Here is a 22,091-nt window from a genome sequence, read left to right as displayed (position 1 = left end):
CCAATCACTAACATTAATTCCAGCTGAATTTTTTCAGACTGAACAACTAATTCAACACCAGTTTCATATTTAAAGTACTCAAAGAGCGTACTGTTGGCAGGAAGCAGGAGACTTTGAAAGATATTAACCTGAAGGCACACATACCTATTATATCCAGTATATCACCGCGGTTTCTTTAAGATGCATAAAACACAGTACTACTTTAATATGGATGTGGTAAAATTTGACTAGCTTCCATACAGCACATAAAAAGTGCAAATCCATGTCAGATAGCCAGGGCTCCAATTTGGAGCTGGGGTTGCGTTTATGCCTAAAATGAATACTCACTATTTTTTCCACATGCAGTGAATAAACAATCCAGGAAAAAAACCCACACACAATAGTTACACCACCTGACAAATGGGGGGGGGGGGGGGGGGGGGGGGGGGGGGGCAGGGAAGAGACGAGACACAAACTAACTACATCTTTATTTTTGTCAAGTTTTTTTAATACAAACAAACATAAGTGAATCCCAGAAAGTCAGCAAAAACTATCTGAAGCTAAGCAGGATTTTTCTACCTCAGACCAGAAGAGGAAACATGACTTGCACTTAATGTCTGCCCTGCTTAGAGGTTGCATCGCTCTTGCTTAATGAGGTGTGCAAGCACAGTTAACTCTGCACATAACACTTTGGCAATAAAGGTTGCTCATTACATGCCTTTATATTAAGGATTATTTATAGGCCAGAATCATAGCAGACATTTGAGGCACACAGTACTGCTGAGAACTACTGCGGCATTTGTAGGCATCCATACAGGATGTAACTCAGAACTAAGGACTTGAACCCCACCAAAGGCTTCCCAACATGCTCCACAAAACTTTAAACCTACAGCAAGAAACCAAAGCGTGCAGCACATGCCATATGTGGATAGATTTCTCTGACTACTGTGCAAGAGCAACCAGACACATCTTTGGCATGGGAGCAGTTACGGAAGCAAAAGCTGTTGCACAGGGCATGCCGGGCAGTGCAGAGCTAGACAAGTATTCTCCTGCCTTCACTGTAGCACCTGCCTGGCTCAGGAAAGACTTCAGCCTCACACAGCATTCCCCTCGTCATGCCAGCCTTGGGCCTTGGGTTAAACAAAAGCAAAAAGCCAACACACACACAGAGCTAGCCGGCAGCTAGAGAGTATCCAGGCAGTGGGCTCAGGGGCTCTCTCTTCACTGGGCTGTTTGGTGTTCAAGCGTTGCAACTCCTTCCACCTCAGCTTCCCCTGTACCTCTTCTGTTATCCCACCTCTGTGCTTTTTATTGCTTCTTGTTACTAACTTTACTCCTTGCTGTGTTCATTCCAAAAATGACTGAGCAAAGATAACATTGCTGCCACATTTTTCCTTTATTTCATAGGTCTACCTTGTTGAAAGCTCTCTACTACTAAGCTCTCCACAGCGGGTTCAACCTACCAAGACATAGTTGTGCAACAAGAGATGCCCCCAGTACTGCCAGACTGTGGGTGACTGCCTTAGCAACAACACTCACCTGTGGGCTTCTGTGAGCACATCTCCAACTCCAACCTAAAGATTACGAACTTGCATAACCAAGTCATCATTTCTTTCATGGTTTCAACAATTATATTTATTCCTTGGTTCAAAAGGTTTTGGTTCAACAGTTTTATAAACAGACTTCACAAAATGTGCAATATTTATAAACACAGTTCTTAGTTGCAGTGGTAGTAAGAATCTTTACTTTCATCATAAAGTTCACCTCAGTTACACAACACAAGGTTGGTTTTGTTCCCCCTCTTCTCCCTCCCCCAATTGGCACTTCATTGTAAATTGGAGAAACTTTAAAAAGATAAAACATTAATCTACACATGATGTTATAAGCACCTTGCCACAATATTACATTCTAATAAGGCAAATTTTTGTTTTGTAAAGTCAGATTGTGCAACTTGGAGACCTATAGAAGGTGACAGAAATGCCAGCCTTCTCCTATAAGGAACTGGCCTTCATTTTTGCATCAAAGTTTTCACCCCTTCCACACCACCCCCCTTAAAAAAAACAATAAAAGTACACCTGATAATACAGCAGAATATACCCCTTACGGTGTGAAATTACAGTAGACAAAGGCTGAAAACATGGTGCATAGTACACAAAATAAGACTGGTTTTAAAAATAAAATAAAAAAGAAATAAGAGAAGAAGAAGGAACTGAACAACAAGCAACAATGGAATTTTTCTAGTGGAAGAAGATTTTGGGGTTTCATAAATAAGTGGAAAATTACTAAAATACTTTGCTATATAATATAAAAAAGCACAAAGTGTTTTCCAGTTGTCACCTAAGCACTAGATGCAACTTTGTAGGAGTAAGTATTTGGGGGCAGCTTTGAGCTCTGGTTGGTACAGGCATTCCAGCAGGGTAACGCTGCCAACAGCAGAAGAAATCCACCCAGTAAGACACAAAAGCCACTGAAATAGAATGCAGTGTCATACTCCTGCGTCCAGTCGTAAAACCAACCTGAGGGTGAAAATAAGAGAACTGAATTAGTGAGGAGTTAAGTGTAACACAGCACCAAATTAGAGGAACATCATGAACGCCCCCGCCCCGAGAAAGGTCAAATCTAAAATACAGTTTGACAACTTAAGACAGGAAATGTGCTTTTCATCAAAGCCAAAATCAGAACACAATCAGCTTGGCCAGCTCAAGCAAAACAGGCTTTAATTTTCATTGCAGATTTTGATTTCATCTTTACACCGTTATTAAATCCAGCTAAAACTACTTGCATGCAAATTAATTCTGTCCAGCCCTGGCAAGCTTATGTTCATTTTATAGTATCTACCTTGACCTTACCTACAATTGGTGGTCCGAGGCTATTTCCAAGTCCAGCAAAGAACATCAATATCCCATACGCGTGAGTCAGTTTCTCAATTCCCACAGTCTTCGTTGTTACATATGGAAAAATCGACCAGTTCCCAGTCAGAAAACCCAAAACCCCAGAAAGCATCGCTAATGTAAGGTAACTTTTGGCAAATGGAATTGCAAACAAGGCCACTCCTGTCATTAGTAAGGTAGTTACGTATAGATATAAAGTGTTAACCCACTTGAAATCTGCCAGTATTCCCAAGGTAAGTTTGCCCACAGCAGTCATAATGCCTATAATGGAAATAAGGGGCATACGATAATCATCTTCATTAATGTTTGCACTTCTTGCTACATCCTCCATGAGCAGAGAAGGAGGAAATCCACCAACATCAAAGAGCAAGATGGCAACAAAGAGAGCTGAAAATACTTTGTTCTTAAAAAGAACCACGGTTTCCTCCCAGTAGTTTAAATAGAGCTGCCACTTCTTTTTGGCGAGTTGCTTGCAGAAGTTTGTCTGTTCTACAACTTTCTTTTTATAAGTGTCTTTCTCATTTACATTTATTGAGCTTAATACATTCTTATTTAAAATGCTATCCTGTTTGTATTCAGGCATATTGTTCACACATTTTTCATCAATGTAGCCCTTTTCAAGGATGCTTATATTTTCTTCAACAGTCTTTTCTTTTTCATGGTAAACAAAATATTGATCTGGGACTTTGTTTACACACGTTTTTTCTGGTGGAAGGGAATCAGATGACTCTAACGGTCTCATTAGGCTGCCACATGCTAATATATTTAGAGACAGTGCACCAACTATTAGCAGACAACCGTCCAGCCCATAGAGCTCAATAAGCTCTCTTTGCAATGCTGCATATATGAAGAGTCCAACACTTGAACCTATAAAACGAAAATAAAATCCGTATAAACCGAAGAACTGAGAACATTCTTCAACACTAACAAGCTTCTACATTTCAGCAGCTATAAATAACACTATCACAGGAATGGTAAGTCATTTGTGTTCCTCTCTCCCCAGTCTAATGAACTGGTAAGTTATCATCCTGCTTGAGGTTAGTTTCTTTACTGAGTATCCAAAAAGTAAACCGCCTTTCAAAATATCTGAATAATTTATGACAATTAAAACTAGCAGACACTTTAGAAACAAGCAGGATCAGTACTGTAACTGATGGAAAACATCACAGAACTATTAAGCCGTCCTTCTGCATGCACTCACATACACGTACCCCTTTCTGGTACCATTTTGAGTTAGCACAGTTACAATTTCACACATCAACATTTTCCCCTTTCTTCTTCTCACTGCCACCTTCCTCCTCCAAGGCAGGAACAGACCAGGGGCTCACCAAAAGCCCTCCTAGAAACAGCCCTTGACTGCTTGGTGTTTAAGGAGAGGGGCTCAAATGGTGTGAGTTTACTCCACAGGCATTTATAAAGCTCTACAGAGCCAAACATGCATTTTTGGAACTTGGCTACTATGAACACAACCAATTCATGCAACCTCACAATTCAAAAAAAATGCTCTGGTTGAAATGAGCATAGGTCCATTGCAATCAATGGATGTCCACTCACAAATACAGAGCATTGCTTTTTCAAGTCAATTTAAAGACAAACTTTAACTTAAAATTATTTGCTTAAGACTGTCTCTAGGTTATATTAAAGCCATTTATATACTTCAGGGCTAAAGACAGGAAAAAATAACCATAAATTTTGGACTTCTTTTGTCTTCCAGGTACTAAAATTAACCAGGGCTCAATAAGATCAGGCCTTAAGGCAAACTACTTGGAATCCCAACTAAAGCCACTGAAATGATTCCAAGGAATATTTCTGCAAAGTTCCCCTTTATTCCACTGGTGTCAATCTGACATTAATATCTCACAGCACAGACTGACCAGGCCTCTCCTCACTAATGGCTACTTGAGAAAACTGATCAGAGGAGAGACTCCACACAACACAGAAGGTAAGGCACAGGACAACAGCCTTCTTTAACAGTTCCTACTTGGTTCATTAATTTAGCAGTTCCTCTTGATGTAAAGGACAACATCACACAACCTAAAGACCCAGAGAGAGGATGAGAAAGACTGCTCAGCATCCTTCCAAGAATTTTCCTTGTATTATCAGAGGTTCTTTTTCCTAGGATCCCTTTCACATACATGGAAAAAAGCTGGGATGAGCTCTTGGAAGTTTTCAGAATTTTGTCTCCTTTTAGATTGGAAAGGAAAAAATACTAAAAAAAAATAAGTCCAAACTTCAACTACTCCTTTAAAAGTACAGCTAATGTGAGGTTACGGTAATCCAGCATTTATATCCTGCATCTCCAATCTCTTTCTCACCTCTGATCTTGTGTAAGAAAGATGAAGGAGAAGAGAGCTCTATGGAAAGTTTACTCTCTTACTACCCATGGCATACAGCCCAAGGTACTCGTGAGTCTGCGTTTATTTTCCTGAATATCCTTTTCTCATCTGTATGGATAACCCATACCATACACCCGCAAGTGTAGTTACTATCTTATCTGTAGTTACTGATTTTATCTGTTCATCGCTACTAATGCTTTGATTTAAGAAGTACTTCAGGAAGTGACTGAGAAAAATATAATCTCCTGGTTTTTATTGCCAGGGCAATGGTAGCTGTATCAGAGTTGAAAAGTTAGGAAGAATGACAATTAAAAGTCATACCTGTTGAAATCAGACCAAGTGCAAGGCCCCTGCGTTTGTCAAAATAGTGGCATGTGATGGTAACTGTTGCAGTATACAAAAGGCCACATCCAAGCCCTTCAGGAAAAAAAAAAAAAAAAAAAAGTTGGAATTAAAGCATGCAACATACTCTGGGAAATGACTGCCCTTTTTTCTTCCCCAGATAATACAGTAGCACACTCCCTGACCATCCCTGGCTGCAGAACCTGCACGGAGCTGGCTGGGTTGAGGAGTTCACCAGCTCAGGCTCCGTGCTTTGTGGAAGTGTGACATTGCTTTCACACCAGGGGCTGGCTCCAGAAAACGGCAGAGCTGCATCTGCATGGCACTGTGCCCCAGCCAGTGCACTGCTGGGTCATTGCTGGCCAGCAAGGTGCCCGGCTTCCTGACACAGTTAATTTGATAAACCACCCACAGCAGCACAGAGGGGCAGGTCACCCCCTGCTGGGAAAACAGCACTTACATGCCTCTAGCACAGCATTTTAGGTTCAATCCAGTTATGTGGAGAACAACATCACTCCCTAATGACCTCTAATTTATCAAATTAGAATGAGTACATGACAAAATTCTGGAAGAGATGTTATTCCTTTAAGACTGGCACTTCACGGCGGGAGAAGATCTGCTTGACTCCACCTCTTAGGTAAAACCTCAGTTTCTCCATCTCTAACAATCATGTCAACAGAGGACAAACTGTTTTCAAACCCTGGTGAACACATACATTGCTTTTATCTTTTACTACACAGTAACAGCCTGCCTGTGTGACACCCCTCCGCACCTCAAACTAAAGTATTCCTTGATAAATCAAGTCCCAGACTACCACTGCCTCTCTGAATCCGTTTCCCACTTCAGATTCATAAGCCAGGACTCAAAATAACAAAGACTAAGTCTCTATATGAAGGGAAGGTTTTTCTTACCAACAACAATCCCGTATGAAATATATAGAAAGTATATGTTAGGTGCAAAACTGCTCATCATGAGGCCCCCAGCCACCATAAAGCCACTGAAGATTGCTACTGGTCTTGCTCCAAAAGATGATACACATATACTGCAGACAGGACCTAGAGGAAAAGCAGGGAAAACATTCCTAATAAATGCCAGCACCAGGAAGAACTTCTAGAAAGTATCAGCCTATGGAAATGTTTCTTACAATAATTATTTAAATATATAATTATATTGAACAACAAGTCAAGAGTACTTATTTTTACAGGGATCATTAAAGAGTCTGTTATAAAAATATACAAGATCAAGCTTGCAAGATTTTTGCTCAAGTAGAAACTGACATCAAGTCCATGAAGTGGTACCAGGCTGGGAGGGAGAGGACAAGCAAAACATTCTTTAAACATAGGATGGTACATACATGCTAGGCTATAACGCTCTCACTACACATCTAAGAACTTGTACAAAGGTTCTGAAAACAATCTTCATCTTTAGGTACCAAAACAAGTTAGACCATCAGCCAGGCCTTAATCAAGAAGATATCTTTTGACAGAGCATAAAAACTGTGTTTCAGAAAGACAGCATCTGTATTGATCTCAACATGAGATTTATAAAACTGAAATGAAAAACAGCAACTTCTGATGATAATCATGGCAAGAATGCCACCTGGTGCTGATATAGAGGAAATATCTGTTGATATACCAGATAAAGACAGACACTACTGTTCCCTGATTTTCTAGGAAATTAAGTATTTGGTAAAATACTGACAATCAGATAACTGTTTACTACCCATCTTGGTTTCCACTGTAAAACTACAGAAAATAAAAGGCATTTACTGACACTGCCCAAAGCAATGTTCATGAAGTTCAGAAGAGGTTTCTCCCTCTCTTTGCCCGTCCGATATTTCCTGGTTGGTTCAAAACAAGAACAAAGTGCAGGCAACATTTGTACTCTGACTCTACTCAGCCTCTCCTCTCCTCACAGAAGTTGTAGAACAAGCACTTATTTTCAGTTGTGTGACCCAGAATACACCTTTAGACTGAAGTAGCATGCAAGCTTAGTCTTAAATAAGCAACCAGCAAGGGACTTGGCTTGCAAAAGAAAATGTCTCACCTAAAACATAAGAGTTCCAAACATTTATACAGACTTACATATTAGCCCCAAGATCCTAAACTCAGCAACTCTGAGATCATAAGTTAGATACACAGATGAATGACATTATTTAAAAACCAATAAAAAAGCCCCAACCCTCAACACCTTTGTCTCTCATTTGCAGTGATATTAAGACACTCCACGGTGGATACAATCTGCACAAGCAGTAACTCTGGAATCTGCCATTTGTTAAGGTTGGTCCTCCCTGACTCGCACATAACTGAGATTCCCAGCAGATGGGAGGTGAGCCCAGAGAGGTGATATGAGGTGAATAACAGTTGGAGCTGAGGATGGTGCTTGCCTAGGTCTGCAGACAGAAACCAGCAGCTGGGAATGTAGGCAAGGTCTTCCTGTGGTTATCGGCCATGGGACAAGCAGTTCTGGCAGACAGGAGCGCAGATTCATCAGCAGGTGAAACGATCCTCGGAGGCAAGGCAGGTCAGAACTTTTGCCCTACGTAAGAGCTGTCTGCATAGGGAATGTAAAGGGGAGCGAATCTGAATTGGGGCTTATCCAGGCAAAGTCTCAGGGTTAAAGAAGAAACAAGAAAAATCTTCTGGGGAAGCAGGGTTTATTTGGATCTTGGAAACAATGAAAAAGGAAGATATAAGTGCTTGCTGCTTCTCAAGAGTCAGCACATTGTGGGAATGAAAGCTGGCCGGAGTAACTTGGGCAGGGTAACTTGCTGAGAACAAAAGCTGAGAGTGTTAGATTGTTGCTGATTCTTAGAATTAATTACTAGAACTAGCAAATTAAGGTTTCCTAAAACCACAGGATTTAAAAATAAACAAAGGATTGAATCTGTATTACATAAAAAATTCTTCTACACTAAAAGAACATTAGGTAGTGATAACATAATTCAATTAAGCAGAGGAATTTGCACTCTTTCTATTCTTTATTTCTGACCCACTACCTTGCTAAAACAAGAAGTATTTCCCTTCCACCTGCTCCCTGTATTTTGACACAACTACTTTCAGAAGGTCTCTGTCCAGCCTGGGCTGGTGGTACTGGTACAGATTGCACTGATCGCTACCAGAGGATCCAAGGATGAAGCTGGACCCTCTGACCTCAAGCCAGAACAAAGGGGAGAGAGCTGAAAAACATGTCTTCATAATCTGACAAGGACACTCTCCTCTGGAACACTATCAAAAGCACCACTGACAGGGTCCAAGGAGATGATCTTCCAGCTTCTACCACTTACAAAAAATAATCCCAAAGGAGAACAGAAAGTACAAAGAGATCTTTTTGCTCTGAGATGGAAAACAACCTGCACAAAACTGAAGAACCTACTCCAATAAGCTCAGAATTAATGTGTCATCTCACACAGCAAGAGATCTGGCAGTGTAGCAATGGCCCCATTTACAAGGGGGAGTGCCAGTATAAGCATTAAAATGGTTATCATAGGTCTCCAAGATGAGAAGAAAAACAGCTCCATCTTCCCCTTCACACTAGGCCCTACTTTCACACTCCCCCCATCACACTGCTAGAAAATAAAAGTAACAAAAGAAACCCCCCCATGACAGCCAGAATCTTTGTTCTTTTCCCTGCCTCCTCGCATTCCTTCTCCTCCTCTGTTTCCAAAAGCTGGCATTTTTTTTTCCACCAGGCACAGTACCTTTGGTTATTACCATGGTATTTGCACAGGAGTTTGCTGTACACAAACATGTTATTCTCTACAAGTAACTCAAGCACAATGGGTTCAAGGCAGTTAATTCTAGTCAAACATCCAACTTTCCCAGAGTGGGACTGAAACTTGCTCTGTGAACTCCTGCCCTGTGGGTTTTGTTCAAAGTGGACACTCTGAAGAATGTAGGAGTCTACGTACAGCCACATAGGAAAGAGCTCTTCATGCAGCATAAGGGCTTTCATTAGCTGACACTTTTTTCAGCAAGATCCTTCCACTGATAATGTATTTCTCATCGTAACGTGAACAACACATAAATAACACCCCAGTGGCAATCCTCAATAGTAAGCATGGAAAATGCTTTTAAGCCAGCATTTTGTTCAGTTTGCCAAGCAGCTCCAGGGTTAGCACTGGTATTAGAATAGCGTTTGAAGACATTGATAAATATTTACTGCTTTTACAAATAAAATCCCTGGGGCTTTTTTCCTTCCAAATGATGTATTTTCAAACTAGACCAAACTGCCAAAAAAAGATACCAGCTCAGTTTATAAGAACGACAGCTAACTCTAGGAAGAAAGATTTAGAAGCCAGCACAGGGACAGACACTGCTCTCCTGCACATGACCTGCCAAGGCTTGGCAGACAGTAATACAATTATCAGGCTCTGCAGGGGAGCAGTCTAGAAGATCCCTAGACAAAATGGGAAGCAGCAGCAGAAAGAAGATGGGCTCTCACAGATCTTCATGCAGAGAGACTGAAGAGGAACAACTCCTAGAAGGAATAATTTGTACATTGGTATTTTCATTCAGATTTTTTTGTATAAAAGACTCAGCAAGAGCAAGACCTGGATTTGACAGTGACTCCTTCCCAAGATGTGAAAACAAGCCATTTACTGCTCACACAGGAACTTTGTAACTACTGCGATCTTCTGACCTCCTGACAAGTACAAAGTTGTTCAACGGACATCAAGAACTAACACTTTCTTCCTCAATCTTCTCGCATGAAAAGAAAAATTCTGCAAACTAACACTCCTTTCCTCCACTCACTTATCTTGAGGGTCCTCCCTTCTTCACCTCATATACACACAAAACCTTTGGCTAAACAATAAACTGGATAACCGAGTTATTTTTCTTATCACATGCATTAATCTGACACACCCTACTCATCGGCATCTGTCCAAGCTTGTTGAAACTGTCAAGTAGAAGCAAGGTTTGTGGACTATATGGAAAATCCACTGGACAGAAGATAGACAAGACTATTTTTTGCACAATAAATGCATTGCTAAAATCTGGTCATAATAAATACTATGTTCTCCAAATGTTTGCACTTTGGATAAGAACATAGATCAGAAAAAGCCTTTTTACACTGGACAGCAACCTACTTCCTACTGATTGTAAAGACTGATGCTTTCTGATAGTTATTAAATGAAAAGGGCTCCTCTTTGGAGGAATCTTTGGGATGCCTTCTCCCCTCCCCACAAACTTCTATGAACTATGTATAGCTTCCACAGTTTACAGTGGGGGCCTTCTATGTGTGAGGGTTTTGTCCAAAAATATGTAGATGACGCAAAGTTTTGAGTTGTAAAACCATTGCTTGAAAGCATAAAATTAAGCTTTTTACACGTTTAACACTGAATGCCTCAGACCAGCTGAAACACCCCATTAATTTATCAAGACATGCCTTTCAAGAGAGACTCTGCCCTTTGTTCTTTCTCCATTAATAAAGGGGAGTGGGAATGGGAGACATTGCTGGTGTCTCTTCCTATGCCAAATACTGTGAAGTCAACTTACTATAAACAGCTGTGCTGCCAATTACAGGCGCCAAGGTCTTTGTCTGTTTTGCTTCTAACAAGTGTAACATGGATCAAATTTAATTTCAGGCTCCAAATGGATGTAAAATTAAGAACACTTGGTGCAGGAGAAACACACAATCTCCAGCAACGTAATAAATATTCTCCCTCTGGCCTGTTTTAGTAGGGGAAACACGCTACGATCTTTCAGTTTCTTCCTACGCAACAAGCCCTACGTCATCCATGGAGCCATGTGCCACACCTACTACAGCCTGATCAGTGTTATGACACCTGATATTCTAGAGAAGGCCTCAGCACTGCCCTGTAAAATAACACTAATGCTTTTCTTTCACTGCTTTAGGCACATTTCTTCCAACACACCGTAAGGTCACGTCACAGAAGGTTATAACTCAAGTCATCCTGCAAGGAAGAGATCACCCAGTTCTCTGTCCCAATCCTCTTTCCAGCTGATGAGCTGAACAGTCGAGCTCAGGGCTGAACACCGGCCTTAGCAGCGCTGTCTGTGCTACAAGCAAGAGGACAGAAATCAAACACCAGGCGGCTAGGAAATTCATCTCAATAAACAAGGTGCTGTACTGGGTTTCTATGTCTCAAGTCTAAGTTTAGCTCTCACACAAGTCAGAAGTAAACATTGTAGAAAGGATACAAATACAGCAAATGTGAAAGGACTCACCAGCATCAGCTACTTCAAAAAGCGTTTAAGTCAGCATGTACAGAGGGAAGTAGAGAAAACATGCAGAACCTTTTTCTGTGCCAGCTGGCATACATATGAAGACATTTTCTTCTTTTTGGTGAAATTACAGGACTAATATAGCAAAGTCACTGGACCCATCTACCACTATTACAGAAACTAGCTAACTCAATTTCCAGTGCTATCAATGGGAAGAGTCTTCCTTAAGAAAACGGACACTAACTTATTTCCTGTATGTAGCTGCAAATCTACTGTAACTGCCATTCTTTTTCCAGTTTGACATCTACAGCTTCAGAAAAGTGAAGTTGTAGAGGGCTCACAGAAGAGTCTTAATGGCTCCTCAGAAGAGACTTAATTAAAAGAGTGGGAGTCTCTCGTATCAATGGCAAAAAGTCTGCATCAAGGTTCAAGTTTAAAAGAAGATCTAGAAGTAATTTGATTGCACTATCTAGGCATACACCACACTAATTAAGGGCACTTAAGAATACACAAAGGTAACACTATTCATCAGCTCAAAACTATACCCAAGCAACTTATATCATAAGATCACATACTTTTAAGGGGGAATTCACTACTGAGAAAAGGGATAAGAGAGAGAATGCACTAAGCAAACACTTTCTAAATCAAATGAGAATAACAGTATTTTCCGCATGCAACATGGATTGCTGCTTTAAAGGTACCAATACTTGAAAATATGTCTTTGGTTAACTAGATCAGAGACTGGAAACCAAAATAAAGGAAGAGAAAAGAAAGAGTAACAAATACTAGAAGAGTCAAGTTAGGAACAGTAAAAGGCAAGGGGACTACTGAAAGGCTCTGGGGTGAGGCTGTCCCATTACTAGCATTCACACGTGCAATATTGCTGCTGAAATCAGCTTGCTCAGGGAGATTAAGTTATTAAGTTACAGATAACTGCCTTCCACATACATGAAAATATGCTAATTTAAAAAAATTTCATTAGCCTGACCACCTATTAAACATAGGCTACAACACACAATGGTCCCATCTGGCCTATAATACTGGAATCTGCAATAGCAGAAATAAGAGCAGAAGCAAGTTCTCTTTTCCTATGTTCATGAGAAGGGCCTAACTTTGCAATGCGTTATATCAACGGTTATGCACTGAAAAGACAGGTTCTTTACGCTAGTGACTAGGTCTGAAAAGGGCCTGCTATGAAAACTGCATCAAAAATTGTCATTTGTCAAGAGCATTCTAGTTTCAGGTAGAGGTTATGATACTTACAGCCTTCAACAAGCTGATTTTAAGTATCCTTAAGCTCAGATCCCAGCTTGATAAGACATTGGGATCTTCCATTTCAGGTAAAGCAGAGAATGTATGTTTCATTTTCAGTCAATTGTGATAACATTAATGCAATTAAAAGGCCCTCACTGTACTTGTCTTGTACTTGTACTTGTACTGCACTGAAAATGGGAACACTTATTGAGCTTCCAAATCCCAAACTGAAAGAAAAGTACACTGACAGACAACATTCCTCCTAACTTGTCAAAATTTCAAGTACTTTAGTCATTCCAAATTCATTCCAAAATCAATTACAATGGCAGCTTTTATTTGCATCATTCAGTCACAAAAGTTTCTATTTGCTATAAAGCACACTACTGACAATTGCTCAGTGGCAAGACAGAGGGCACTAAGAAATCTGGAAACTAGCATGGTGTTGACATAAGAGAAAGGGGGCTGAGGCTCTTGTCAGAAGAGTAAGCCAGAGACTTCTGGTCTCCAGGGAGAGGGTTTTTCTTCAACCCTTCTCTTGCAATTCCCTTCTGCCTAGTATTTCTTTAGTAAATACCCTGTTTATCCTTCTTCCCCCTCCCTTCATTCTCTCACTCAAGTTTATTTAATCTAGATCTTTTTCCTTAATAATAGGAGTTAATGCCCTTAAAACAGGAAAATAAAAAAAGTATGATGGAAGAGCAGTCTACAGTCCTTTGCCCACTTACATCCTGGGACTGAATATTGTCTTCTTGTTAACGATTCACCTGCCTTTGCCCATTTCTGTTTTGCCTAGTGATATAAAACCCTAACGTGAGTGTGACATCAGCATTTGGCCAGCTATAGCACCATACAAAACAATGGTCTTTATTCAGGTCTGTATAGCTATTTGAATGTCAACTTTCTTTTAAGAGATTTCCTCAGAATCCTGAGCTGCATTTTGTCCAATAAGCTACATAATTGCTTTTGCCTGTAGCAATTGCTCTGCTGACAGGCAATTTTTTCCAGATTCAGCAAAAAGATAATAGTTCCCATGGTGAATCTTTAAAAAGCAGAAGTTAGTATTATTACCCAGTACAATACCCGTGCTCGATATTAAAACAACAACAACAAAATGGACCTGCAGTGTTTTATTTCCCTAAAACCCTGCTGTTACTCCCCAAGGGACAATGTCTTACTAAAGTAAAGCTTTCAATAAAGTTGTTTTATTTAATGCCACTGTTATCCCTAACTTTCCAGGCTTCAAAGGAATTTTTTTCTCAAACAAACAGTGAAAAAGAGCCCTCACCCACCCTAACTGGTGGGTTTACTTCTAGAGCTGAAAAATTAGTAACTGGTTTATTAAATGATTTTTTTTTTTCTTAAAGCACTTAAACTATTTCAGACTAATAGTTTGCTCTGATTTTAAAGATACTAATGCAAATATTAGTCTTAAAGCCTCTTTAAAAAAAAAAATCCCATCAGGAAAATTACTATTCAGTTTCCCAGTTTGTTTTTTCTAGTTTATTCAAATACAATAATTTTTAATTTTCTAAGGGTAACATTCTTATTGTTCTTTTACCTTATATTGTTGTGGTTTACCCATCTTGACCTAAAACAAAAATGCAGCACCCTCACTCTATCATTTACGGCTGTCTGAAATTCCAAAAGCACACACAGATGAAAACATCCATTAGAAAGAAATACTTCAGTTTTAGATAGATACTGCTTCTACACTTACTGGCAAGCAATCCGATTCCATTTGCTAGTGATCCAACCCAAGCAGTCTTGCCTTTCCCTTCTCCAAAAGCATCCAGCCACTCTAAATACAAGACTCCCACTGCCAGCGGTGATCCGTAACACAAGAATTGAGTAAAGAAGGAAACGACAACAATCACCCAGCCCCAGCCACCATCTGGTGGTTTCCGAAATACCATCTTGTCAAATGAGTGCAGATGTACAGGCAGAACCTGTGTAAACAAAAAAGAGAACAGAGCATTAGAAATGTGACTGACCTAGGTTTGCTAATACAATTGAGCTGTACAGAGAAGTACACGTTCAGAGGCTTGTTTCATAGAATTATGGAATCATTTAGGTTGGAAAAGACCTTTGAGATCATCAAGTCCAACCGTTAACCCAGGACTGCCAAGTCCATCACTAAATCACGTCCCTGAGCACCACATCTACAGTTTTTAAACACCTCCAGGGACAGTGATTCCACCACCTCCCCGGGCAGCCTGTTCCAGTGCTTGACCTCCCTTTTGGAAAGACATGTCCCCTCACACCCAATCTAACCCTCCCCTGGCACAAACAGAGGCCGTTCCCTCCTGTCCTGTCCCTTGTTCCCTGGGAGCAGAGCCCGACCCCCCCCTGCCTACAGCCCCTGTCAGGCAGCTGCAGGGAGCGATAAGGGCCCTGCTGAGCCCCCTCCTCTCCAGGCTGAGCCCCCCCAGGCACCCCCCATCCCACGGGTGCCCCAGCCCCTGCCCCAGCCCCTGCCCGGCTCTGGACACGCTCCAGCCCCTCTGCGTCCCTCTGGCCGTGCGGGGCCACAGCTGGACACAGCGTTCCAGGGGCGGCCTCGCCGGTGCCGAGCGCAGGGGGACGGTCCCTGCCCCGGGCCTGCTGGCCACGCTGTTTCGGGCACCAGCCCGGTGCCGCTGGCCTCCTGGGCCACCTGGGCAGGCGGGGGGCTCCTGCCCAGCCGGCCGCCAGCCAGCCCCCCCAGGCCCTTCCCCGCCGGGCCCTTCCCAGCCGCTCTGCCCCAGGCCCGCAGCTGCCCGGGGCTGGGGTGACCCCGGCGCGGGGCCCGGCGCTGAGCCCTGGGGAACCTCGTACGAGTGGCCTCGGCCCCTCGGCCCGGCCTGCCCAGCCCCCCGCCCCCCAGCACATCGACATTGGCCCGCAACTTGCTGTCATCTGCAAACTTGCACACTTACACATTTCAACCATCCTTCAAGAAATATATGCAACACAGGATACAGGCAATGAAAATTAGTTATCATTTGGTACTTCTACCTCTTCTGCGTAACCAACACAGGAACAGTACACAAAGCATTAATGAAGTCACATATATACCAGCACTGTATTGCAGAACAGGGGAAGATTTCATTTTCTGAGTGTTAAATAGGCTTTGTGAAGACCTCAGGCATTAATATCTGCCATAGTTCAATGAAAGAACCACATGGCCACCTGCCATTAAGACCTCAGATATCCTGAGTGAAGCATATAGCCTTGAAGGACAAGAAAAGCTAGAAGTATACAAACAATCCCAATAAATAATTTAGGACTAAAAAAAATACATCACCATTACAAAAATATTAGTTCAAGGTCCAAAATAAATAAAACTACTTAGTTGTAATCTCAGCATAGTACCTTGCAAACCAGATAGTGTACTCTGGGAGGGGCAGGCCAAGACGAAGACTGACATTCTAGAAATAGTAACAGTTCTCTACTCTGCTCTGTCAACAAGGTGACGTGTAAAGAAGTGATGCATCCAAAAAACACTTTGTACATATCAGCAAGTGAAGTGAGTTCTAAAACTGTGGACAGGTGTGGCTTATATGCCAAGACATGAGAGTATTAAACATGTACACAAAAATCTCCTATAACCTGTTATGGTGTCTGCCCTCTGCGCAGTTTGCACACATCACCCTTCCCCGAATGGGTGATCACTCCTTGGACCCCATAAGTACACCTTACTCCTTTGCATGGCAAGATCCATCACATACACATCTATGGCTTTAAATAACTTACTGTCCTCACACCTTCTCAAGACTAGTTTGCGAATGCAGGGACCGATACCTCTAAAATCTAGCAAAGAATTTAGAGGTTTTCCAGGCTAAACTGCTTCGGAGTTTGGATGACTCCAATGACACTGTGAGTCCCTGTGGACACAACTAACCTGCCCTCCCTCTCTACAGGGAGGAATCTGCTGAAGCGATGATCACAAAACTCATGCTCTGTTCCTGGCTCTGTCACTAACCAGATGTGTGATTCTCAACAATTTTATTTCCTTTACCCTGTAAGACAGAAACAGGTAAGATCTTACCCTGTTTTCTTCACGAAATATTCTCAAGGACCATCTTCACACTGCAGCTTTCACATTAAGACTGCTGCAGTAACAATTCTACTCCGGGACACCCCCAAGAGACAAGGCAGACAAATAAACACGTCACACTGCCTTTCTGACTTGCAACCCAGAGGAGATGGAAAAAAATTACTGCTGTGTGAAAGCAATAGTGTAAACAAGTAGACAATAACAGAACTTCCATTCAAGCTCCTCATACTCTTTGCTCAGCCAATTTTTAAGAATTTGCATGGAAAACTTACAAAAAAGCTATAGTATACAATTTCGAGAAGCTATTACTATAGAGACACGAAGAAGGCCAGTGCTAGTTTACAGATGTACTTAAATTTTGAGGGTAGATACTTACAGATGATGACAAAAGAGTCCTTCAGCTTCCTACAAATGTAACTTCACGTGGTGACTCTACCTGCAGAAAAAGAGCAGCAAAGTAAGTTTTCAGTTGGAGTATCACTGCAACAGTGAACACAACTCTGAAAAACTGGTGTCTTCACATATTTCGTCTTTTTAACCTCTTAACAGAGGAACTTCAGGAGTAATCGCGTTATCTTGGTGGAGAAATACTGATGCCCCCTCAAATCAATTAACAGCTGACAGCAGCCTTGAGCCCCAAAATAACAAAAACATTGTCTACTAATGTAAAATAAAATTTGACATTCTAGGTCCTTTAGGAGTGATTTACGGTTTTAACATACTGACAGTCCTTCAAGACAGACTATTTCCAGTTACAAATGTTACAAAGTTACATGTTTCAGTTATAAATATAAGCTGTGATTTATTTCCTCAATTGTCTGGTAAGTTTCCCTTGATTACATGAGATGCAAGGGTGACAGCTGGGATAAACAGAAATCATACCACACCATAAAGTATTAAAAAGCTGCTTATAGGTGCTTTCCTACAACTATAACCTTTATACAAAAGGGGATCCCTGTATTTGTCCACAAAATATTTAAACTATTTGTATGCAGCTGCCAGAAGAGCTGACATATACATCTCTCTGTGCACTAAATAAGCATCACTTGGCTTTTTTTGTCCCTGCCTGGAGTAAAAATGGTGGAAATGAGTAACAACTTCAAGAAAGGACATTTACCACTGAGACAAAGTAAGGAAGTTTTCAGAAACCACCTTAATAATGGAAATAGACAGTGAATAATCCCAACTCATATTTGTTTAAAAAGTAAACTTTAGAAAATAAACACATTTTAGCTGTTACATTGATTTCCACTATATCGATGCCCTAAAATCTGGCACAGAGACAACTCTGAGTTCAGTTCTGCTATTCTAAACAATTGATGGGGAGGAAGGGAGGGCAGGGCAGGGCAGGAGAGGAAAAACGTTTACACAGTCTTAGGTCACATAGTCTTTTTCTAATAGAAAGACTAAAAAAAACCTCTGGATCAGTTCCTCATCTGCTGCAGTCTGCACAGCTTTACTGACTTTAACAAACTTCTCCAAGTCTATGGCAGCAAGAACTGACCTTCTACATCCTGATGTCTCCTATTTTCCCCAACAGATATTGGTTTTTTTTTTTTTACTTACACAACAGAATTTTAGGTAGCAAAATCACCTTTATTTTTAAACACTTCAAGCCATTTACAGCCTGCATTTGTCAAGCAAAAAGTGAAAAAATATTGTCATTTTCCCCCTAGAAATCACCCTCAAAGTGAAAACAGATCTACAAAGTCCCAGAGTTTGTTTTTAAGAACAAACATGAACCTGGCTTTTCCTTCCCTTTCTTGCAGGCTGCTCCTTCACCTTGCACCGCTGTGTGCCTATCACCTAAAATAAGGCAAATTATCTAACTTGCCTGAAGGCACTAAGTCTTCCTGAGGAGAGCAAACAAGCTGAGCGCCCCATGTGAGGAGCCCGAGCGCCAGAGCCATCTGCTATGATACATAAAGATGTCCCAAGTCAACCAAGCTGCTGCTGGGACAGCAGATATCAATATACCTTTTATTGGTACACTACTTAATGCTTCCTTGAAAATGACGAGTTGTACTATAAAAGCTTAGTAGCATGGACAAGAGCTGACAGCAGGAACTAAACTTTCGCTGCTCCCAACACTGCCTGCATGGGCATTGAATCTGTATGCATCAGCTTGGGAGGGATCCAAAGTACCTTTTGCTATTTTCTATTTGTGTGGAAGGAGAACACAGGCTGGACATATAAAATGATCATGAAAAATAAAGAAGCAGAAGCCCACACAGCAGAGAGCACTCAATAGTTGTTTTTTCTCTTGGAACTAACCAGGAAAATTTGTGTGTTCCTGGAAACAGGCAAACCACTATGGGTTTAAGATTCAAGTGGGAACCATTTCACAAAACCTAAGGATGCTGTTTCAGACCCCTGGAAACCTAGCTACATCAAAAATACTGAAATGAAGAAATGAAACACAAAGAATTAAACAGTAACTTGAAGTTTGGTCAGAAAAAGTTTTTCAGTGAGTTGTACTCACCGCGAATAAGAATCAGAGGAAGAGAGCTGCCTGACGAAAGCCTTTACCAACAACAAAAAGAAACCCTAAAGAACGAACTGAACAACAACAGTTTTAATGTGGGGAGAGAGAGGTGTCTGGCTGCAACCATTTTCTTTTACCTAAGCAGCCTGATCACAATATCAAGCTCTTTTTCTATGAATCTTGAGATCTGGCTTAGAGATGACAGAGGAGCATAAAAAAAGAATTGGTCTAAAGAACACGAGTACAACTGAAACGTTAGCCCTCAGCATAGAAACTTGTATTAATTCGTGGCAAAGGGAATCTTGAGAAAGACAGTAGCAGTACAGTTGTTTCCAGTCTGGTATTTGTGCAACCAGAGTCTGGTTAAGTACGCTGCTTTCTGCGAGCAGCACATGGCTGCAAAGAAAGCCAGTGTCAGCAGAATCACTGTGTGATTAACACTCAGCTATTCCAGTTTTGCAAGGCACTGGTACAAATTAAGATGGTACCAGCCAGAAAGGTAACATCCCTCATTTTAAGCCGAATTAGATTTTACTTAAATTTCTATTTATTTTTCAGGCAACATTCTTTCAATTACCATCTGAAGTTTCTGCTACTTGTAGCTTACAAGGAACACCTAGAGCATTAGAGTGCAGTGATGCATTACAGTCATTTTTAACGTACTCATCGTTATCCAAACACCTGCAGACCTACTGAAATGACAGTGTAAGCATTGAATTAAACGCACCGAAAAAGATTCATCTGTACTTCGAGGACATCACACTTTAATTGATGTTCTAACCACAGTTGCTCCCCACATTTAAATATATAAGTTCTTTCAGACTGAATGTACGTATTTCCCTCAGTTCTCAGCATTCAGGTCTACTTATTTCTTGTGCGCCTCTACTTTTCCTAAGTTATGCAAGGGGCTCATCAACACAAATACTTCCTTCCATTCTTCCTGACCAGGGAAGAAGCATGGAGTTTAACACAAGGCAAAACACCAGAACAAAACTTACCAATGACACAATAATATTTTTCTATTGTGCAAAATCAGTTCACATACAGAAGCATCAACCAGTGCAACACGTAAACCAGCAAATCTGCCAGCTCAGCAAAAACCAGTCCTACCTGTTTCCAGAGCCTGGCTGCCCCAGAGGGGATGGACACCCCCCCATGACTGCCTGTCAGACACTAGCACGCATCCATGCGGACAGATGGGAGCCGCCGCTGCTGTAAACCACCCGCCAACCTCATGCCCCAGAGGAGAGCTCTGCCCACCCCATGCACAGCACCCACCGCTTACGCATCAGAACCGGCCAGGGCACCCGCTCCCTGCCTCTCGGCCAGGTCCTCTGCGGGGATGCGCGGGGGCACGTGGGCTCTTATAGCCCCCAGCTCGCCTCTCCCCTCCCCACGCCCGGCCCACAGGACCGCGTTACACATTCACCCCTTGGGCCCACCCGCGCCACCACACGTGCCAGGAGGTGACCGAAGGTCGCCCTCGCCGGCCCGATGCCACGCACATGGTGACACAGGGCCGTGCCCTGGTGCCCCGCTCCCGGCCAGCCGCAGCCCCCAGCCCCCCCGGGCCCACCGCCGCCCGGTGCTGCCAACAGGCTCCCGCGGCGGTACCTGCAGCGGGCACCGATGGCACCGCAAGGGACGCGGCCAGCCCGGGTGGTGGCAGGTCCTGAGCCAGCTCCCTTCCCTGCAGCTGCGGAGGCCCCCGCAGAGCCTACTCGGGCCACCGGCCCGGCCCGGCCGCCCCCCGCCCCCGGGACGGCCCCGCCGGACAGCCCAGCCGAGCCCGGCCGGCCCCGGGGGGAGCCACCTGGCCGCCCCGGCCCCCGCGCCCGCAGCCGCGTCCCCCCGAGGCGGCGCCGTGCCCGTTACCTGCGCCCCGCGCCGGCGGCAGCGGGCGCCCGTGGGGCGGGGGCGGCCGGGCGGGGGGCAGGAGCCGCCCCCGGCGAGCCGGGCAGCCCCGCATCCCCGGCGCGGCGCGGCGGGGCGGGGCGCGGCCGGCACGAACCGGTTGTAACTCGGGCGGGGGGGAGGAGCCGCCGGGGGCCGCCACCGCCTCCGTCCGCAGCCCCGGGGCGGGGGGGCTGTCCCGGCCGCCGGCCCGGCCTCCGGCCCTCCGGGCAGGCGCGGGGCGGCCCCCCCCCCGGGTTCACACCACCATCGTGGGCCGCCGCCGGGCAGACCCCGGCCTCGCCGCCGCCTCCGCCCCGCGGTCGCCGGGCGAGCAGCGGAGCCGGGGCAGTAGCCGCCCTCGCTCCCCGCGGCGCTCACCGTGGTGCCCTGCCGGCTGCCCCTGCCCGTCCCCAGCGCCAGCCCCGCCGCCCTTGGTGAGGGCCCGGCTCCAAGGCACGATAAATCCCCCACCCCCCGCGACCACCCCCCCCCGCTCCTCTCATCCGCACGCCCGGGCCTCGGGCCGGCGGGCAGGGGCAGAACCCAGCCCCTCGGGGCGTTCCGCGGCGGGTACCGACGGCAGCGCGGCCGCGGCAGGACGGGGACGGGCTCGGGCTCCCCGCCAGCACCGCTGCCCCACGGCCGCAAACGTGCGCCGCGAACAGCGCCGCTGCCCGGCTTGCC

General features: G+C 43.7%; 1 protein-coding gene across 4 annotated transcripts; it reads right to left on the bottom strand.

Moving 5' to 3' along the window:
• Positions 1-465: 465 nt before the first annotated feature.
• Positions 466-21,543, bottom strand: SLC16A9 (solute carrier family 16 member 9). Of its 4 annotated transcripts, none has more exons than XM_055721102.1 (8): positions 21,387-21,543; positions 17,403-17,462; positions 17,018-17,157; positions 14,708-14,936; positions 6,460-6,603; positions 5,528-5,623; positions 2,829-3,737; positions 466-2,495 (listed from the first exon to the last, which is right to left on the bottom strand). In XM_055721102.1, the coding sequence occupies exons 4-8, from the start codon at positions 14,901-14,903 to the stop codon at positions 2,317-2,319; spliced, it is 1,524 nt and encodes a 507-aa protein (XP_055577077.1). In that variant the 5' UTR covers positions 14,904-14,936; positions 17,018-17,157; positions 17,403-17,462; positions 21,387-21,543; the 3' UTR covers positions 466-2,316. The 4 variants fall into 4 exon arrangements, with proteins under 4 accessions (XP_055577077.1, XP_055577076.1, XP_055577075.1 ...); XM_055721101.1 differs by lacking the exon at positions 17,018-17,157 and adding an exon at positions 16,871-16,988; XM_055721100.1 differs by lacking the exon at positions 17,018-17,157.
• Positions 21,544-22,091: the final 548 nt, after the last annotated feature.

The sequence above is a fragment of the Falco cherrug genome, chromosome 9, assembly GCF_023634085.1.
Source record: "Falco cherrug isolate bFalChe1 chromosome 9, bFalChe1.pri, whole genome shotgun sequence".
NCBI lineage: Eukaryota > Metazoa > Chordata > Aves > Falconiformes > Falconidae > Falco > Falco cherrug.
This window is presented reverse-complemented; position numbering and strand designations above follow the sequence as displayed.

Excerpts from the sequence above, each read along its gene's own strand:
- SLC16A9 (XM_055721102.1), bottom strand. The coding sequence starts at position 14,903 with ATGGTATTTCGGAAACCACCAGATGGTGGCTGGGGCTGGGTGATTGTT. Across the intron at positions 6,604-14,707 it reads TGGAATCGGATTGCTTGCCA|GTCCTGTCTGCAGTATATGT; the intron begins GTAAGTGTAGAA and ends CTTTTCCTCTAG. Across the intron at positions 3,738-5,527 it reads ACTTGGTCTGATTTCAACAG|GTTCAAGTGTTGGACTCTTC; the intron begins GTATGACTTTTA and ends TTCGTTTTATAG.